Source organism: Raphanus sativus, chromosome 1 (assembly GCF_000801105.2).
Source record: "Raphanus sativus cultivar WK10039 chromosome 1, ASM80110v3, whole genome shotgun sequence".
Lineage (NCBI taxonomy): Eukaryota > Viridiplantae > Streptophyta > Magnoliopsida > Brassicales > Brassicaceae > Raphanus > Raphanus sativus.
This window is the reverse complement of record NC_079511.1, coordinates 9,912,784-9,930,367: the sequence shown is the minus strand read 5'-3', so window position 1 is coordinate 9,930,367 and position 17,584 is coordinate 9,912,784. Positions and strand designations below refer to the sequence as shown.

The 17,584-nt window shown below is 37.8% G+C and overlaps 3 protein-coding genes and 1 long non-coding RNA gene across 4 annotated transcripts in view; 1 reads left to right on the top strand and 3 right to left on the bottom strand.

The window, feature by feature from the left end:
• Nucleotides 1-1,911: 1,911 nt before the first annotated feature.
• On the bottom strand, nt 1,912-4,793 carry LOC108809203 (phospho-2-dehydro-3-deoxyheptonate aldolase 1, chloroplastic). The gene is made up of 5 exons (XM_018581346.2): nt 4,185-4,793; nt 3,723-4,000; nt 3,050-3,326; nt 2,723-2,968; nt 1,912-2,365 (listed from the first exon to the last, which is right to left on the bottom strand). Exons 1-5 carry the CDS (start codon nt 4,680-4,682, stop codon nt 2,108-2,110), a joined length of 1,557 nt encoding a protein of 518 aa, XP_018436848.1. The 5' UTR covers nt 4,683-4,793; the 3' UTR covers nt 1,912-2,107.
• Nucleotides 4,794-9,285: 4,492 nt separating this feature from the next.
• LOC130512199 (uncharacterized) lies at nt 9,286-10,291 on the bottom strand. The gene is made up of 2 exons (XR_008945760.1): nt 10,153-10,291; nt 9,286-9,909 (listed from the first exon to the last, which is right to left on the bottom strand). It is a non-coding gene; the product is annotated as an uncharacterized LOC130512199 (long non-coding RNA).
• Nucleotides 9,443-11,159, top strand: LOC108854635 (UDP-glycosyltransferase 85A5). The gene is made up of 2 exons (XM_018628244.2): nt 9,443-9,959; nt 10,084-11,159. Exons 1-2 carry the CDS (start codon nt 9,443-9,445, stop codon nt 11,025-11,027), a joined length of 1,461 nt encoding a protein of 486 aa, XP_018483746.1. The 3' UTR covers nt 11,028-11,159.
• A 3,933-nt stretch (nt 11,160-15,092) lies between these two features.
• Nucleotides 15,093-17,584, bottom strand: part of LOC130496901 (uncharacterized) — a 5,144-nt gene continuing 2,652 nt past the window's right edge. Inside the window, exon 2 of the mRNA XM_056989549.1 lies at nt 15,093-16,140. Coding sequence (XP_056845529.1) covers nt 15,212-16,140 — 929 coding nt within the window. The 3' untranslated portion in view covers nt 15,093-15,211. The remainder of the gene's footprint in view (nt 16,141-17,584) is intronic.

The following is a 17,584-nucleotide window of genomic DNA, read 5'->3' as shown; positions in this document are numbered from 1 at the left end:
TCACAGATTATTCAAAATTTTAATCTATTAGAACAAAAAAAATCATGGTTAAATTCAAAGAATTCGATGTTATCTAATATACTAAAGTGATAATCAAATAATCATCTATTACATATCCAAAATCACATATCTAACTAAAATAATATAATATTATTTATAAAATTATAAAATAATTGAAATTAAATGAAACTATTAATAAATTATTACAATATATTTACTTATAAATATTTATATTCGTGCATAAGCACGGAAAAATCACATAATTGTAATTATTGAGGAAAACACAAAGTTAAATACTAAATGTCCTCATATTTTAATAGTTTAGATAACTAAATTCTACTGTATAATCTAACAGTGAAGTTATGTTTTGGTAGTTAAGTATATTAACTCCTATTCAGTTTTAACCATTAGTTAGATTTTCAAACCGTTAATGTTCAAGTATCAGCAAACAATCTAAGCTACTTCAGAACAAGATCAAAACTTCGAGTCAAGGCTATATGAGTCAAAAAATGCAAACAAGGCTATTGATTGAGAATTAAACACTTATGCAGAATCGTGTGGGAGTTATCGGTGATAGCCGATAGGATCCAATTATTTCAACGACTATTTCTTTTTCACCAACATGTTAGATAGGCCTGGGCTATCAGGTACCCGTTGGCATTCGGGTCGAGTATTTCGGGTTTTCGGATTTTCGGGTTTAGACTTCTAGGTCTCATAGTAATTTTTTTTTTATTACGGGTCGGATTCGGATAATATTTTTTCGGGTTTGGTTATACTTTGTATTGCATCCTAAAACCCGTAAAGTAACCATATACCATTTGGTTTCGGGTTTTTTCGGTTCGGTTCGGGTTATACCAAAGTAAATACATAATAAAAAAAAAATTCATAGAAAACATTATAGATTAACTGAATTCAAATGCATCTGAAACACAATAATCCGAAAATAGAAACATTCCATAACTAAAAACATCCAAACACATCAAATCCAAAAACATTCAAAACACATCAACTCTGAAAACATCCAAAACACTTCAACTCCGAAATAGCAAGAAAATAACAACAACAAAGTTTTAAAAAAACAGAGACAAATAGCATATGATAATCTTGAGAATACGACCACTTGATAAGCTTTTGTTCCTGCCAAACAGAATAACAACAACATTAGAACAAACAATTATAAACAGAAGAAGCAATGTCTTCAATCAGAAAACTCAAACATAGAAAGAACAGACATTACCTTATGAGAGAAGAAGCAATGTCTTCAATCAGAACAGACATCACCCATGAATTCAATCAGCAAATTCTATTGCAAATACAAAAACAAGCAGATCATTATAAACTAACAAACGCATATAAGAATCAAAATAATGTGAACAAGCAGATTGAAGACATACCTCTTTAAGCGAAAACGAAGAAGATGGAGAGTGAATGAGTTCTTGAAACATGAGAGGCTCCTTAGGTTTTATAGCAGATACGATTCGGGATTTCGAAGGGTTGAAGAAGATCAATAGACTCTTAACTCTTCACTCTTATCTCTTGCTTAATGCTTTTTCTTCGTCTCCATATCGAAACTCAGCAAGTATTGAAGCACAAAGTCTCGAGAAAGGAGAGACTCTCTCACGCCTGTTTTTTTTAATGTATAAGCCGTACAAGTGTTACTTAATGTATACATATATGTGATATGTTGTATAGGTTCGGATTACTTCGGGGTACTCATCGGTTATCAGTTTAAACCGAACCGATCCCGAAACCCAATGTATCGCTTAGCTAAACCCAATCGGGTATTTCAATGGATCCATAACCGACCCGATCTCTCCACTTCAGTTCGGGTCCGGGTTCGGGTTTCGGAAATTATGCCCAGGCCTAATGTTAGATGTCATTATCACTAGTATTATAAATACACACTCTTCGTAGAATTAAAAATCCAACGTTCAATGATTTTAGTAAATCCAAAATGGAAATAATAAAACTCATTAACAACGATAAAACAAAACCTTACGCGTTCTGTTGACCCAGCATCTGAATCAAATATAAACGAGACCGTAACCGTATTGAGTTCACACACGCAAACATTTATTATAAAGATATAACACAACACATGTCTGAATTAGATAGAAAAAGCCTGTTGGGACTTGATGCGTCTCTTTCTAAGGCGTTCAGCGATGATGAAAGAGAGCTCGAGAGACTGCGAGGCGTTGAGGCGAGGGTCACAGTGCGTGTGGTATCGCGACCCCAAGTCATCGAACGTGACTGTGCGTGAACCACCGATGCACTCGGTCACGTTCTGACCTGTCATCTCTAGGTGAACACCTCCCGGGTGGCTTCCCTCTTGCTCGTGCACGTCGAAGAACGCTCTCACTTCAGCCTAAAAAAATATTTTTGATTACAAACGAATTTTTGTTAGATTATTTTGAAACAGTAAATTAACAAACTCATATTATATGAATAAAACTATTAAGGGTAGCAAAATAAAAGTAATCAAGTAATCAAGGACACTTGCTTTAGTTTTTTTTTACATTTTACATTATTTTTTAAAGGACCACCTAACTTGAAAAAAAAAACATTTCTGTCAACTTTGGCCCAACCAAAGTCTTTGTCGCCTGTCGCTATGTTTCACCTACTACTACCACCCACAAACACATGCTAATACTTACTGTGTTGGAGAATTCATTTCTATCATTTATTTTCTAACCAATAAAGAGATTTTTTAAGTAAAACGTACCAAGATGGAGTCAAAGGGACGAGTCTTTAGACCACAAGGAGCCTTAATGGTGTTTCCGTGCATTGGATCACTGACCCAAGTCACAATCTGTCCAGCACGTCTCACAGCTCTGATCAAATGAGGAAGCTTCACTCTCATATTCTCTGCTCCCATTCTTGTGATAATCGTGATCCTTCCAGGCTTATTATCAGCATTCAAGATCTCAATCAGCTTCACTAGCTCCTTTGGATCCATCTTATCACTCACCTATAATCCCCACAAAAATCTCAATCAGAAAACTAAAATCTAAATTATGAAAAATGAGAGAAGATTTTTAGATAAACAAACCTTGATTCCAAGAGGATTAGCAACACCTCTTAAGAACTCTACATGAGCTCCATCGAGCTGTCTGGTTCGCTCACCGACCCAGATCATATGAGCAGAACAGTCGTAGTAGAGACCAGAAGTAGAGTCAAGCCTTGTTAGTGATTGCTCATAAGGCAAGAGCAGACACTCATGAGAAGTCCAGAAATCAGTTGTTTGCATGATGGGGTGGTCTAGCGTGAGTCCAGCAGCGTGCATGAAACCAAGCGCTTCATCAACACGGTTAGCTAGTTCACGGTACCTACCAAACCAAGAAATAAGATTTTCACAAACATACCCAAATATAGAAAAAGAAAAAAAAAATCCTAAACTTACTTAAGAAGAACAAACAGACACATTACTAACCCAAACAATTATAGGAACATTGATTGGATCAAAATAGGCCAACACAAGCACCCAAAAAGGATGTTTTGTAGAGGAAAGTAGAGGAAAATACACGAAGTACGGCCTGGCCTAATTGTTTCTTTGCTTTTGCCTTTACATGTTATAATGACATTACTATATAACATGGAAACGCAACCACAACACACAAATAGACAAATAGGTCTCGTACACAAGTTCGAAAGATCTCTAACTATATATCTAGACACGAACAAACATAGCTGTATTTTTATTTTATTTTTTTTATTTTTTTTACCTGTCTCCTTGCTCACTTTTTTCGGTGAAATCAAGATTCCACTGAGTAACTCTCTGCATAGCAGCATAACCACCAGTAGCAAAAGCTCTCAAGAGATTCAGAGTAGCTGCAGATTGACAGTAAGCTCTAATCATCCTCTGTGGATCAGGAATCCTAGACTTGGAATCAAACGCATCTCCATTGATATTATCTCCTCTGTAACTAGGCAACTTCACTCCGTCCCTCTCCTCAAACGAATCAGACCTCGGCTTCGCAAATTGACCCGCCATTCTTCCAACCTTTTAAACCCATCAAAAACTCATAAATATCCTCAAAATCCATATATAAAAAATTTTAAACTTCATCAAAACTCATAAATAATTACAAAATCAATTAAAAAAATTCATAACTTAACAAAACCCACAAAAACTCAAAAAATCAACAAAAAGGTTTCGAACTTTCCCAAAACAGAGGCGTACGTACCTTAACGACAGGGACTTGACCACCGAACATCAAAACAGCGCCCATCTGGAGAAGAATCCTAAAGGTGTCACGAATGTTGTTGGCGTTGAACTCTTTGAAGCTCTCAGCACAGTCACCTCCCTGCAACAGAAACGCTTCACCCATCGCGGCTTGACCTAGCCTCTCCTCAAGCAACCTCGCTTCTCCGGCGAAAACGATCGGAGGAAAAGCCTCGATCGTCTCGAGCACAGCTTCGAGCTCGGCTATATCGGGGTACTCCGGCTGCTGAAGAGCCGTCTTCGCCTTCCAGCTCTCCGGTGACCATTTCGACTTACCCACATTAACCCCCACGGGCTTCGTGGACGTCGCCGGAGTCGCTACCGATGAAGACGGTGGTTTTGGGTCGGTTTGCACGGCGGAGATCCGGAGGGACGTGGTTCTTGGCGCGGCGGAGGAGAAGGTTGAGTGACGGTGGTTGTATATCGACGATAGATTCATGCTTCCGTTCATGAGCGCCATTTTTGGGTTTTTTTTCTAATAAATAAAATGTTCTTTTTTGTGGTGTTGAGATTTGTGTGTTGTAATGTTTTTTTACACGAAACCTGAGAGGTGTTTGGAAGAGAGCTCTAGGGTTTTATAAACCAACTAGTTGTGTTTGGTGAAGGCCTTTGTTTTGTGTTTGCGGTAGGTGGATCATATATAAGGGTATTATGGTAAATAGCATGTCGGGATTGGTGGAAAAGGGTATTTTACTCAGTTTGTACTATACGGTAACCGGTTTACGCGTCTTGCTACACAAATTCATTTTCGGTTTAGCTTCATTTGAAATAGATTCGTTGCATGTTTTGAACTTTTGATGGTCAATATTTTATAAAAGGTGGTGAGTGTATTTGTACTGTTGTACACATGTTGAGTAGTAAATCAAAGTAATGTAATTATAAATACAGTATATGTTATATGTAGACTGATTGATAATATAAAAAAACATGAAAATTGGATAGAGATCTAAAATGGGGTTGAGTAAAAGCTATGATCTCTCGCCTCACCTAACACCAGTCTTGCAGAGCAGAACCCCACCATTCTTGCTTCGCCAACTCCCACTTTTGATGTGATTTTTATTTATTTTAATTGTGTATCGTCTCAGATTTTCTCGATTTAGATATGATAATGTTCACCAAACCTTTTTGGTTAGTTTTTATAGATTGATACATTTATAAGAGGCAGGTGTTTCAGTCTCACCCAATTCGTGTTCTAATGCCATTTATAATAGTTATTAACGATTAGTACTATATTTTGAGACAGGAAACTGAAAACTTTCAGTTTCTGAAAAATATATGCTCCTGCCTCCTCAGTCCTCATAACTCATAAGATCAAGGACCACATAAGATGGATATGTCCATTTCTGAAAAATATATGCTCCTGCCTCCTCAGTCCTCATAACTCATAAGATCAAGGACCACATAAGATGGATATGTCCACGAAGTTTGTTTTCGTTGTTGTTTGTTACCGTCCTTGAAATTTTGTTGTTAGTAAAGAAAAATACGAAAAATGGAATGAAATGAAGAGCATATTCTTTTAGGTAGGGAGAGGAGAGGTGATTATAATCAAGTGAGGTCGACCACACGGAGTCTTGTTCTTCTATGTGTTGGTGGAAAAGAGATGTTAAGTGTGTTGACTTTAGTTATGTGCTTTTTACAAATATATGGAGTCATTGGCGACGTCTTTAATTATCCTTCTTGTAACTATTTTTTTCTATCCTTTTGATCTTTTTATTGTCCCTCGTATTTTACAGAGATTTTGAGATATATAAGAAAATCCAAGCTCCAACTAACCAGTAACATATAGCAAAACAAGAGGTTAAGGTTAAATCAAAAACATCAAATGAAGCTCTTCTTTACATAACCTCTTCTATTTCCATCCATTCTTCTTCCTAGTGACCTATACAAATTACTAAATAGGATAACTTATCTTGTTGTTCAAAAAAAAAAAAGGTTAACTTATCTTTATTTATAGGCCATTATCTATCTATCTTATTAAAAATGAAGTACAAAATAGAACTAACCATATTTTTAATAGATTTATTATCTTTTTCTTTATTTTATTCATTTTAACTACTTTATTAGTTGCATTTTTTTAATAATTTGATAGCATTTATTATAAATATATAAAACATAATTTATTTTATTTTAAGTGTTTTATTATATCTTTTACATTCTTCTTTTTATATTTCTTAACTATTTCCCTAATTATTTTCGCTATTTTCATTTAACATTATTTATTTTACGTATCAATCATAATAATTGCATATGTTTAAATTAATTTTCTTTATCTGTGACAAAGTTTCAAACCAATTAACAAATATTTATTTATTTATTTACATAATCAATAATTCAGATATAGATTGGTTCTTTCCTCTAGAGTTTTTTGGATTTTGAAATTAGACTTTGTTTGAATATTATAAATTTTTTGCTGGATTCAAATCAGGGTTTTAGATCTGAATAAGTTCAATTATGATATGTAAAAATATAAAATAAATAAAAATCTATGTTTTTTTACAAAATATCTTTAAACAATTAATAAATTAAAAATTAGTACCCGAACCGGTGTGCGGGGCGAGTTATAGTATCGATTTAAATTTCATGTACAGTTCAGCAGAAAGAAAAAGTTCCCAACTACTTCGAATGTGTATCGGATGACTACTAACAAGGCCGACTAAATGCCTATTCCACAATTCAAACTTATCAATAAGCCCATACTAAGATTTAGTGGGCTAAAAAATCTCCATTGAGCTCACTATTTTTCTACCGTGTGTTCTATAATTTGTCATACTCTGATACTCATCACACGTGTTATCTTGTGCTCTTTACATCAAATTTGTAATGATGGAGATATTGAGCCAAGTGTACTTGTAAGCCGCCTTTTGGATATATTACAGAGATGTTGCCGACAAAAAAAATACTATTACTAGTACAAAACTGTCGGGTACATGAATACCATTTATATAAATAAAATTTAGAAAGTATTTAACATTTAATTTAAAAATTAAATATGTACAATATATACGTTTACCATATTCTTTCCAAACCCCAATATAAGCAGCCCTAATAAATTGAGCTGCAATATATACATTTATTATTTTTCGATGTTATATCCACCAATATCTACGTTTAATTTGTTTTTTAAATGTTCTATATGGCGTGTTTTCTTAGCTTATAGAACTTGAAAAAGTTAATAGTCTTTTGTAACTAGTATACTTTTATCTCAAAAAATTGCGTTCACGAACTATTGCCTCACAGGACCACTTTCAAATTGCCTCACACCAATCCCCACGTACGCCATGTGATGCTTTGAACTCCCTGCAAATCTATGCAAACGCATTCAATTAGTATTAACAAGATTTTGATGGGATGATTCAGAAGACAAGAAGAAAATATGCTGGGTCTCGTGGGATAAAATGACGCAAATTAAAGATAAAGAAGGACTAGGATTCAGGGACATCCAGCTATTTAATCAAACCTTACTGACAAAGCAAGCGTGGAGGATCCTAATAAAACCAGACTGTCTGTTATCACGAATCCTACGAAGCAAATATTGCCATAACCAAGCTTTTCTAAACGCAGAGGCTCCATCAACTTGCTCCCATGGGTGGAGGAGCATACTACACGGCATAAATCTCCTAAAAAGACACCTAGCTAGAGCTATTGGGAATGGACAAACAACAAGAGTCTGGCAAGACTCTTGGATATCATTGACAGAGCAAGTCAAACCATGTGGACCAATACAGGAAGAGGAACTTGATCTAAGGGTATCAGACTTGCTAACAGACGATATGAAGTGGAATAGCAAGAGAGTAGAAGAAATCTTACCTCTTTTCAAAGAGCAGATACTTATGATCCAGCCGGGGACACGAGACGCAGAAGACTTACATATCTGGCAACCAACAACCTCCGGAGTCTACTCAACAAAATCAGGATATGCGGTATCCAGAGCATCAAAGGAGTTACAAGAAATCAGGACACCGGAAGGTTTCAATTGGATAAAAGACATTTGGAGTAGCGAATGCTCACAAAAGATGAAAGTCTTCATGTGGTTTATAGTCCAAAAGGCGCTTCCTTCAGGAAAGAACCTGCAAATAAGAGGGATTCAAGCTCAGGCACACTGTACAAGATGCAATGCTCTCGAAACAGCAAAGCACATTTTCTTTGAATGCCCGTTTGCTAAAAAGGTTTGGGAACTCATACCTCTGTTTAAAGTAGTTCACATAGCTACTGAAGCGGATTTCAAGGATATCATCGTGGCGTATAGGAAGAGTATTTGCCTCCCTCCTTCAGAAATCACCGGAGCAATACTTCCTTGGATATGCTGGACACTCTGGACAGCTCGCAACACCCTGATTTTTGAAAAGCGACAACTTTCAGCAGAAGAAACGACAATCAAGGGAATAAGATTAGCAAGCGAATGGTGCTTAGCTCAGAGTAAAAATCTAAAAGATATTAAGCAGCTACCTGGAACGAAGCCTAATAGAAGCAATGGACAAATGAACAGCAGCTACCCAACTTGCAGATCAGACGCGGCTTAGAATAAAGCGACAAACACAGCAGGACTAGCGTGGATCATATCGGACTCCACAGGCAAGAGAATCAAGAAAGGAACCACCACCCAAAGCCTAGTCAGCTCCCCCCTCGTAGCAGAAGCTCTAGCCTTGTGTCTAGGGCTCATAGCAGCAGTGAATCTTGGTCTCACAGAGATTAGGATGCTCTCTGACAACACAACGCTCATCCAAGCAATCAACAACGACATGCAGAACAAAGAGATCTATGGAATCGTTCAGGATATCCATCAAATCTCTTCTGCTTTTGTCGATATTTCGTTCTTGTTTCTTTCTCGATTGCAAAACGTCGATGCCGACGTGTTGGCAAAATCTTCTTTTTTGGGTCTCTCTATTCTCGTAATGGGCTAATGTATGGGCCTGAGGCCAGACTTCTTTGTTTTCTTTTATTTTCTGATTAATGCAAATCAATTGACAAAAAAAAAAAAAATTGTGTTCGAGTCTTAACTTACATAAGTTGAATTGCTACATGTAGATAAACATTATCTTTAACTTGTTGGCAGCATATCAATCTTACGGCATCTAGAAATTTTCGCTCGTGACGCACATGTCAACAATCAACGTTACTACGTACAAGAATTCAATTACATAATCTCACCGTAAAGTCCTTTAAATCCCAAATCAATCACATCCATATTGTTCCTTCTTTTTTGACGCACGAGAAAGAAAAATGGCTTCTTATACCGTTTCTAGCGGACAAAAACCACATGTTGTTTGCGTGCCTTTCCCTGCTCAAGGCCATATCGACCCGATGCTGAAACTAGCTAAACTGCTCCACAACAAAGGCTTTCACGTCACCTTCGTCAACAACGTCTACAATCACAACCGTCTACTCCGTTCGCGTGGGCCCAACGCGCTGGACCGGATTCCCACGTTCCGGTACGAGTCTATCCCTGATGGTCTACTAGAGACTGATGGGGATAGGATGCAGGACGTCCCTTCCATCTGCGAGGCCACCATGAAGAACTTTCTAGCTCCATTTAAGGAGCTTCTTGAGCGAATCAACACCAGAGATGATGTTCCTCCCGTGAGTTGTATTGTATCAGACGGTATTATGAGTTTCACTCTTGACGCTGCGGAGGAGCTCGGTGTCACGTGTGTTAATTTATGGACCGCAAGTGCTTGTGGCTTCCTTGCCTACATGTACTTTCACAGTTTCATCGAGAAGGGTTTATGTCCATTAAAAGGTATTATTTATTATATTAATCAATGATTTAATCAATGTTATAATATTAAATTTAGTTTCATTTCTATTACTTACTGATAAATAACGAGATATCTATCTTATTAAAACAGCTGTGGATTTTGCAGATGAGAGTTACTTAAACACACAAATAGACTGGATTCCATCAATGAAAAACCTAAAACTAAAAGACATACCTAGCTTCATCCGTGCAACTAGTCGTGACGACATCATGCTTAATTTTTCTCTCCATGAGACTGACCAGCTCAAACGCGCTTCTGCTATCATTCTCAACACGTTCGATGATCTTGAGCATGACATCATACAATCTTTGCAGTCTATTTTACCTCCCTTGTACCCTATTGGACCCCTCAGTCTACTAGTGAATCGTGACATCGACAAGGATAGCGAGATAGGACGGATGGGATCGAGTCTATGGAAGGAGGAGACGAAGTGTCTAGACTGGCTCGATACCAAGCCTCAAAACAGCGTAGTTTACGTTAACTTCGGTAGCATAACAGTGATGAGTGCAAAACAACTCGTGGAGTTCGCGTGGGGTTTGGCAGCAACAGGAAAAGAGTTTTTATGGGTGATCAGGCCGGATTTAGTAGACGGTGATGTACCGATGCTTCCACCAGAGTTTTTAACCGAGACGGCTGGCCGGAGGATGCTAGCGACTTGGTGTCCACAAGAGAAGGTTCTTGCTCACCCGGCGGTAGGAGGGTTCTTAACGCACTGTGGATGGAACTCGACTATAGAGAGTCTTTGTGGTGGAGTTCCTATGGTGTGTTGGCCATTCTTTGCGGAGCAGCCAACGAATTGTAAGTTTTGTTGTGAGGAGTGGGGAGTAGGGATGGAGATCGGTGGAGACGTGGGGAGGAAGGAGGTCGAAGCGGTGGTAAGAGAGCTAATGGATGGAGAGAAAGGAAAGAAAATGAGAGAGAAGGCGGAAGAGTGGAGAGGCTTGGCTGAGAAAGCTACGGAGCATACTTGTGGTTCATCGGAACTAAATTTGCAGATAGTTGTTGACATGGTTCTCTTAGGACAGCAGAGAGCAATGGGGATGCTATGATCTATTTTAACATTTTAAACATAAGATGATAATAATAAAATAAACCTTTTATATTTGCGAAATATATTTGTTGTATTTGCGAAAGTATTGGGGATGGTATATATTTGTGAAGGCGTCATTCTTGACTTCGTTGATGTGTAAAGTATAATAGAATATGAATATATTATTGTGTTGTCTTTAATATGAGAATACAAGACACATATATATATCGCTAACATTAACATAATGTTAACAATAGACAATGCTAACTTTCCTAAATACTTAATAGAAATATGCTAAGAATATCTTGAGGTTAACTTGATCTTCAAGTCTTTCCTTTTAGTTTTGAGGGTCTTCATAGGTTTCACGGGCTTCACAATCTTGGTCCGTAAGATACACATCTTCCGGCCCAACATATCTCTAATACTCCCCAGCACGACAAACGTGGGATGCAACACGCAAATCTGCAATCACAAAGCAGACCACGTATGTCGTGGACACTTGATATTGGGAGTTTTCAAGGTTCCCAAGTCAAATGATAGTATAGAAAGGTTGTCGAACCACAGAGAACTAGAAATCTATAGCACCAAGAATACACAAACTCTCTTAATCTAAGCAAACGAGAAGATGGATGATGGTAACAAAGCTAAGATCCTAAAAATATAAACAAAGGTGATCTCAAATCCACTCTAGAAATAAGTGCAAGAACTAAACTTTCAACCAAATGATAAGGTAGAATCCATGGGCTTAAGGTAATTGATCCAAAGCGATTTCCAAGTAAAGGTGCCAACTTTAAGAAACCACAAGTATTTATAGGCCTAGAACACACTCAAATAGATTAATCCACTCCCGTGACAATAATCCCTATGCTAATCATGCTTAGAACATCAACTCCCGTTGGCCTAAAACAAGAAAGCATGCATAAATCACAAGTCTATTAACCATCTAAGCTCCCTTAACAACAAATCCCTTTGGCAAGATGAACAAAAAGCTATACTAAGTTCATTCAAGCATTTTAACAAACACCTTCCGGGCTTAAAATAGCTTAAGATCTAGATGAGATTGATCAAGTCTAATCTAGCATTAAGAACACTTAGCAAGCATAAAAACTAGTAGATTCAACAATAAACACCTTAACTCTTCACTAATCACCCTAGATCTACCTAACCCATGGATTCAAAAAGAGTCTACTCTCTAATCTTCATGAGAAACCTTAAATCCATATGAGATTCAAGGTTAATCATGTTAATGATTAAGAGAAACAAGATATAAGATGAAGAAAATCCTTAAAATGATTAAAAGGTTCAAGCTTTTACAAAATGAGGCAAATTTTAGAGAGAAAATGAGATACATTAGGGTTTTTGGGTCTAAATCTATTTATAGGAGTGCATAAATCGAGCTGGTTTAATTGAATTAAACCAAAGTCAAACCGGACTAAACCGGGTCAACACTTCACTAATCGCTATATCTTCTCCACAGCGACCTGTGCATCCCGTTTCAAGACCCCGCTCCAGTCATCTTCTACTCTTTCTCTCGTGAACCCGAGCGGTGTTGTAGCCTCCGCTCTCCGTGATCGCTCCAGCTCCACAGCGGCGTCTGGTTCCCGTTTCATCAAGTCGCTGTGGCTCATGCTCGATTCCTAGTGGCTTGTCTTCCTCGTCTCAAGCTTCAGCCTTGGCTTAGATCGATTTGTGTTCCACCATTAGAGGCTGGTTCAAGCTTCTATTCCTCGCGTTTCATCCTCTTCGTCGAGCTCCAAACCGACATCTCTCCACCGGAATCCATGGCCACGTTAAGCTTCTCCGTCACAGGCTCGATCCGTGAGCAAACCCATAGCACGAAAGCTCCAAATCAAGCTTCTCCGGCGAGTCCTTGCTTCACCACCAGCGTATCCGTCTTGTTCTTCTTCGTTCTCGCCGTCACCGGACCAAGCTTCAAGCCGTCGTCGTGGTTCTGCTAAGCCATCGAGTCTCCTCCATGATTCACGCCGTCATCGCTGCTCATGGCGCCTCCGTTGAACCACAACTCCACCATTGCCGTACTCTGTCTCAACCGTGATCATCTCTCCCGTCGTGGTGGCCACCGGGATCGTCGGAATCAAGTCGCGGCGAGAAGAACAATCGACCTCTCCAATGGTGGGTTTCTTCATATTTGCAAAACCAGTCCCTGCCCTTTTGATAACTTCGTTTCTGACCTCATACTTTGTAAATTGCAGAAATGACCTTGTGAATTGACCCAAAACTTCCAATTGTGCACTCCAACTCCTATGATATGCAAATGAGTATGCAAATGCAATAAATATATCTAAATGCAACCTAAAATGATCATAATAATCTAAAATATGAATCTAAAAATCTATAAAAACATGAGATATCAACTCCCTCACACTAGTTCTTTACTTGTCCTCAAGTAAACATTTAAGATCAATCAAAGAGAAGAGTTTGAAAATGAGAGCTTATAACCAAAAGAAACACTTTCTAGCCTTCAACTTGACATCCTAAGGAAAATATAGCAAATAGCATGAGAAGAACTTTTATTACACTCTAGCTTCTCAAGACCTATCCATACTCATATACCTCTACACAAGTTGCAATGCTTATCCATCAACAAGCTCTTTAGACCAACTCTCACATTCATTTATACAAACACATAAGGTGAATACTTGCAAATGGGCACATGATCCTAATCATTTGGCTTGGTGAACAAAGTGGTCAAATGTGAATGAAAACAATGGCTCAAATAAATCATTTCAAAGTGGCAATCACTCAAGAACAAGGAGCTTGATCATTATGCAAAATTTATCTAAGACCAGGAGCAATTTATGCATACATAGATCCATTCTCATCATTCTACCCTTTCCTAAGTGATATAACAAGCTTCACCCCTATTCACATTCATCTCAATACCCAAAGTAACCCACTTTATTACACTCACCTCATGAACTCTTTAACTTAACCATCTAAGGATCTTTTATTAACTTTTCACAACTCTTAGCTCTATCTACCTTCCCACCATCTTATTGATACATCATTTTTTTTTCTTTTTTTTTTTATATTGGGGGAAGGTTCAAATAGACTAAATCTAGAGATTTTTTATTTTTGATCCTTAGTGGCTTCTTTTCTCAACTTTTTGATCATCTTTCTCATTTTTCTTTTCTCCCAAACCCAAGATAACAAACTTTAGAATAAACAAACCCACTAACCATCCTAGATGCTAACTCAAATGAGGATCCTATGCTAGCAAGAGATGAGAACAAATCTATGTCGCTCCCAATACTCTCAAGATTTTGCACATGACAAGCTATCAAAAAGAAGGCCTCACTCAAGCAAATCAATGTTGGTCTCAAAGAATGGCTAAGGGTTTAGGGGTAGGAGAGTTCCATTTCGGTTAACAAAGGATAATGAATGGAATAAGATAACCCAAATGTGTATGAGATCCATGATCAAGTATGCAAGTGCCCATATGCAAGAGAGATTAAGTTCATTAAGTTCAAGTTCAAATTGGAGTTGGCTTTCAAGAGCAATGTCAATATCAAGCAAGCAACATGTTTCAAGAAGAGTGTTCAAGGCTCGAAACTTACAAGCTTTTTTAAGAGATGCTCAAGCTATTTGATATGTTTAACTAGGGTGTCAAATTGAGTTCTAGACATGTGTCCTTTACAAGGTTTGCTCCCAATGCATGAATGCAATCTAAATGCTTATAGACTCAATTCTAAAGATGCAAATGATGCAACTAAATGCTTCTTAATTATTTTTTTTTATATGCAAAAAAGTATATACAATGCAATGCATGATGCCTCATGACAAGTAAACAAAACAGAAAACAATGTGAGATAGTAGACTCTCCCCCAAACTTACTTCACACAGTCCCTTGTGTGAGAGTAAGCTCAAAGAAGAGATCTAAGAGAAAGAAATAAACATGATAACTAAATATGTACAAGGTTGGAGTGGCACATACTTGGAGTTATAGGCTGAATTGGGTGGTAGAGGACCCTTGGCCTCAGATTTGTTTCGCCGGTAGACATGGGCTGAAGTGGAAATGAAGACTTCTCTTATCTAGAGATAGACCCAACCTGAACAACCTCAACAATACTTATTAAACAACTTAAAAAGAAAGAAAAATAAAGAAATATATACAATGGATAAACATGGGACTTCCTCCCAAGTGAGCTTGTTTTAAGTCTCTAGCTTGACTTTGTGTGCATGCTAATCATAGGTATCAAAAGGCTGAGCCAATGCACCTTTGGTCATTCTTCTACAAGAACAAGAAACCAAGTGCGCAAAGGAGCACACTACTGTCCATAGAAAATAGACAGATTTTTCATCAAAGAGCTTCACTATAGATGAATCATGAAATATGAGATGCTCTTTGATGTTTAAATAGTCATGAGAATCAAATGCATTTGGTGGAAAGATAAAGTCAACTACTGGTTCAAACGAGGTTTTAACAAAGTAGTCAACTCTATCTCCATCAACTGAATAGAACACAATGTTCACATTCTCATGATTATTTTTGACAAGGGGGTTTTCTATCTCAAGCAATAGCTTATCCACATCAAGTTCATCCCCTATATCAGCAAGAGAAAGAAGAGGTCTAGGTTCATTAAGAATCAAAAACTCAGATTCGAGATCAAATGAAGCACATAGATAGCTCTTGTCAAAACAAACTTCAATATGAACTCTAGCAAGCTTTTCTATTCTCAACTCATCTAGCTTCCTAGTTTCACATATCATATCAAGACATTCATTGATGAGCACAAGAGAATCATGATCATGAGCAATGTTTTCACCACAAGGCAAGCATATTTTCTCAAATTGAAGTTCTAAAATAGAAATTTCTATACCTTCCAGCTGGAGTGGTGGAGCCCAATCCATTACCTCTTTAAGGTCATAGGCAACATTAAACTCATACTTTGTAACCTCCCTTCCTTCAAGCTCTGCTCGATCCTTAATAAGCTCCAACCGGATCCTTCGTGCTAGGGATGTCTTTGCCGACCCCGGGTACTCCTTCTGAAGCTCATATAACATCACAAGTTGTGCTGGTGTGAGTATACTTGCATCAAAGTCATCTTGAATGTGATATTCAAATGTGTCTTCCTCTTCTTGTGGCTCTCCATGGTAACTTGAAGCCATCTCTACAAATAACAAAAGCTAGAAGAAAAGGTTAGTAACTGTACCAAAGCAAAACAAAGCAAGAAAATAAGCTTAGTCTCAAGAAAGATTGAAATCCTAATGATAAATCTACTAGCTCCCCGGCAACGGCGCCAATTTGGTATTGGGAGTTTTCAAGGTTCCCAAGTCAAATGATAGTATAGAAAGGTTGTCGAACCACAGAGAACTAGAAATCTATAGCACCAAGAATACACACAACTACCTCTTACTCTTAATCTAAGCAAACGAGAAGATGGATGATGGTAACAAAGCTAAGATCCTAAAAATATAAACAAAGGTGATCTCAAATCCACTCTAGAAATAAGTGCAAGAACTAAACTTTCAACCAAATGATAAGGTAGATCCATGGGCTTAAGGTAATTGATCCAAAGCGATTTCCCAAGTAAAGGTGCCAACTTTAAGAAACCACAAGTTTTATAGGCCTAGAACACACTCAAATAGATTAATCCACTCCCGTGACAATAATCCCTATGCTAATCATGCTTAGAACATCAACTCCCGTTGGCCTAAAACAGAAAGCATGCATAAATCACAAGTCTAATTAACCATTCTAAAGCTCCCTTAACAAACAAATCCCTTTGGCAAGATGATTGAAAAAAGCTATACTAAGTTCATTCAAGCATTTTAACAAACACCTTCCGGGCTTAAAATAGCTTAAGATCTAGATGAGATTGATCAAGTCTAATCTAGCATTAAGAACACTTAGCAAGCATAAAAACTAGTAGAATTCAACAAAAACACCTTAACTCTTCACTAATCACCCTAGATCTACCTAACCCATGGATTCAAAAAAGAGTCTACTCTCAATCTTCATGAGAAACCTTAAATCCATATGAGATTCAAGGTTAATCATGTTAATGATTAAGAGAAACAAGATATAAGATGAAGAAAATCCTTAAAATGATTAAAGGTTCAAGCTTTTACAAAATGAGGCAAATTTTAGAGAGAAAATGAGATACATTAGGGTTTTGGGTCTAAATCTATTTATTAGGAGTGCATAAATCGAGCTGGTTTAATTGAAATTAAACCAAAGTCAAACCGGACTAAACCGGGTCAACACTTCACTAATCGCTATATCTTCTCCACAGCGACCTGTGCATCCCCGTTCAAGACCCCGCTCCAGTCATCTTCTACTCTTTCTCTCGTGAACCGAGCGGTGTTGTAGCCTCCGCTCTCCGTGATCGCTCCAGCTCCACAGCGGCGTCTGGTTCCCGTTCATCAAGTCGCTGTGGCTCAATGCTCGATTCCTAGTGGCTTGTCTTCCTCGTCTCCAAGCTTCAGCCTTGGGCTTAGATCGATTTGTGTTCCACCATTAGAGGCTGGTTCAAGCTTCTAATTCCTCGCGTTTCATCCTCTTCGTCCGAGCTCCAAACCGACATCTCTCCACCGGAATCCATGGCCACGTTA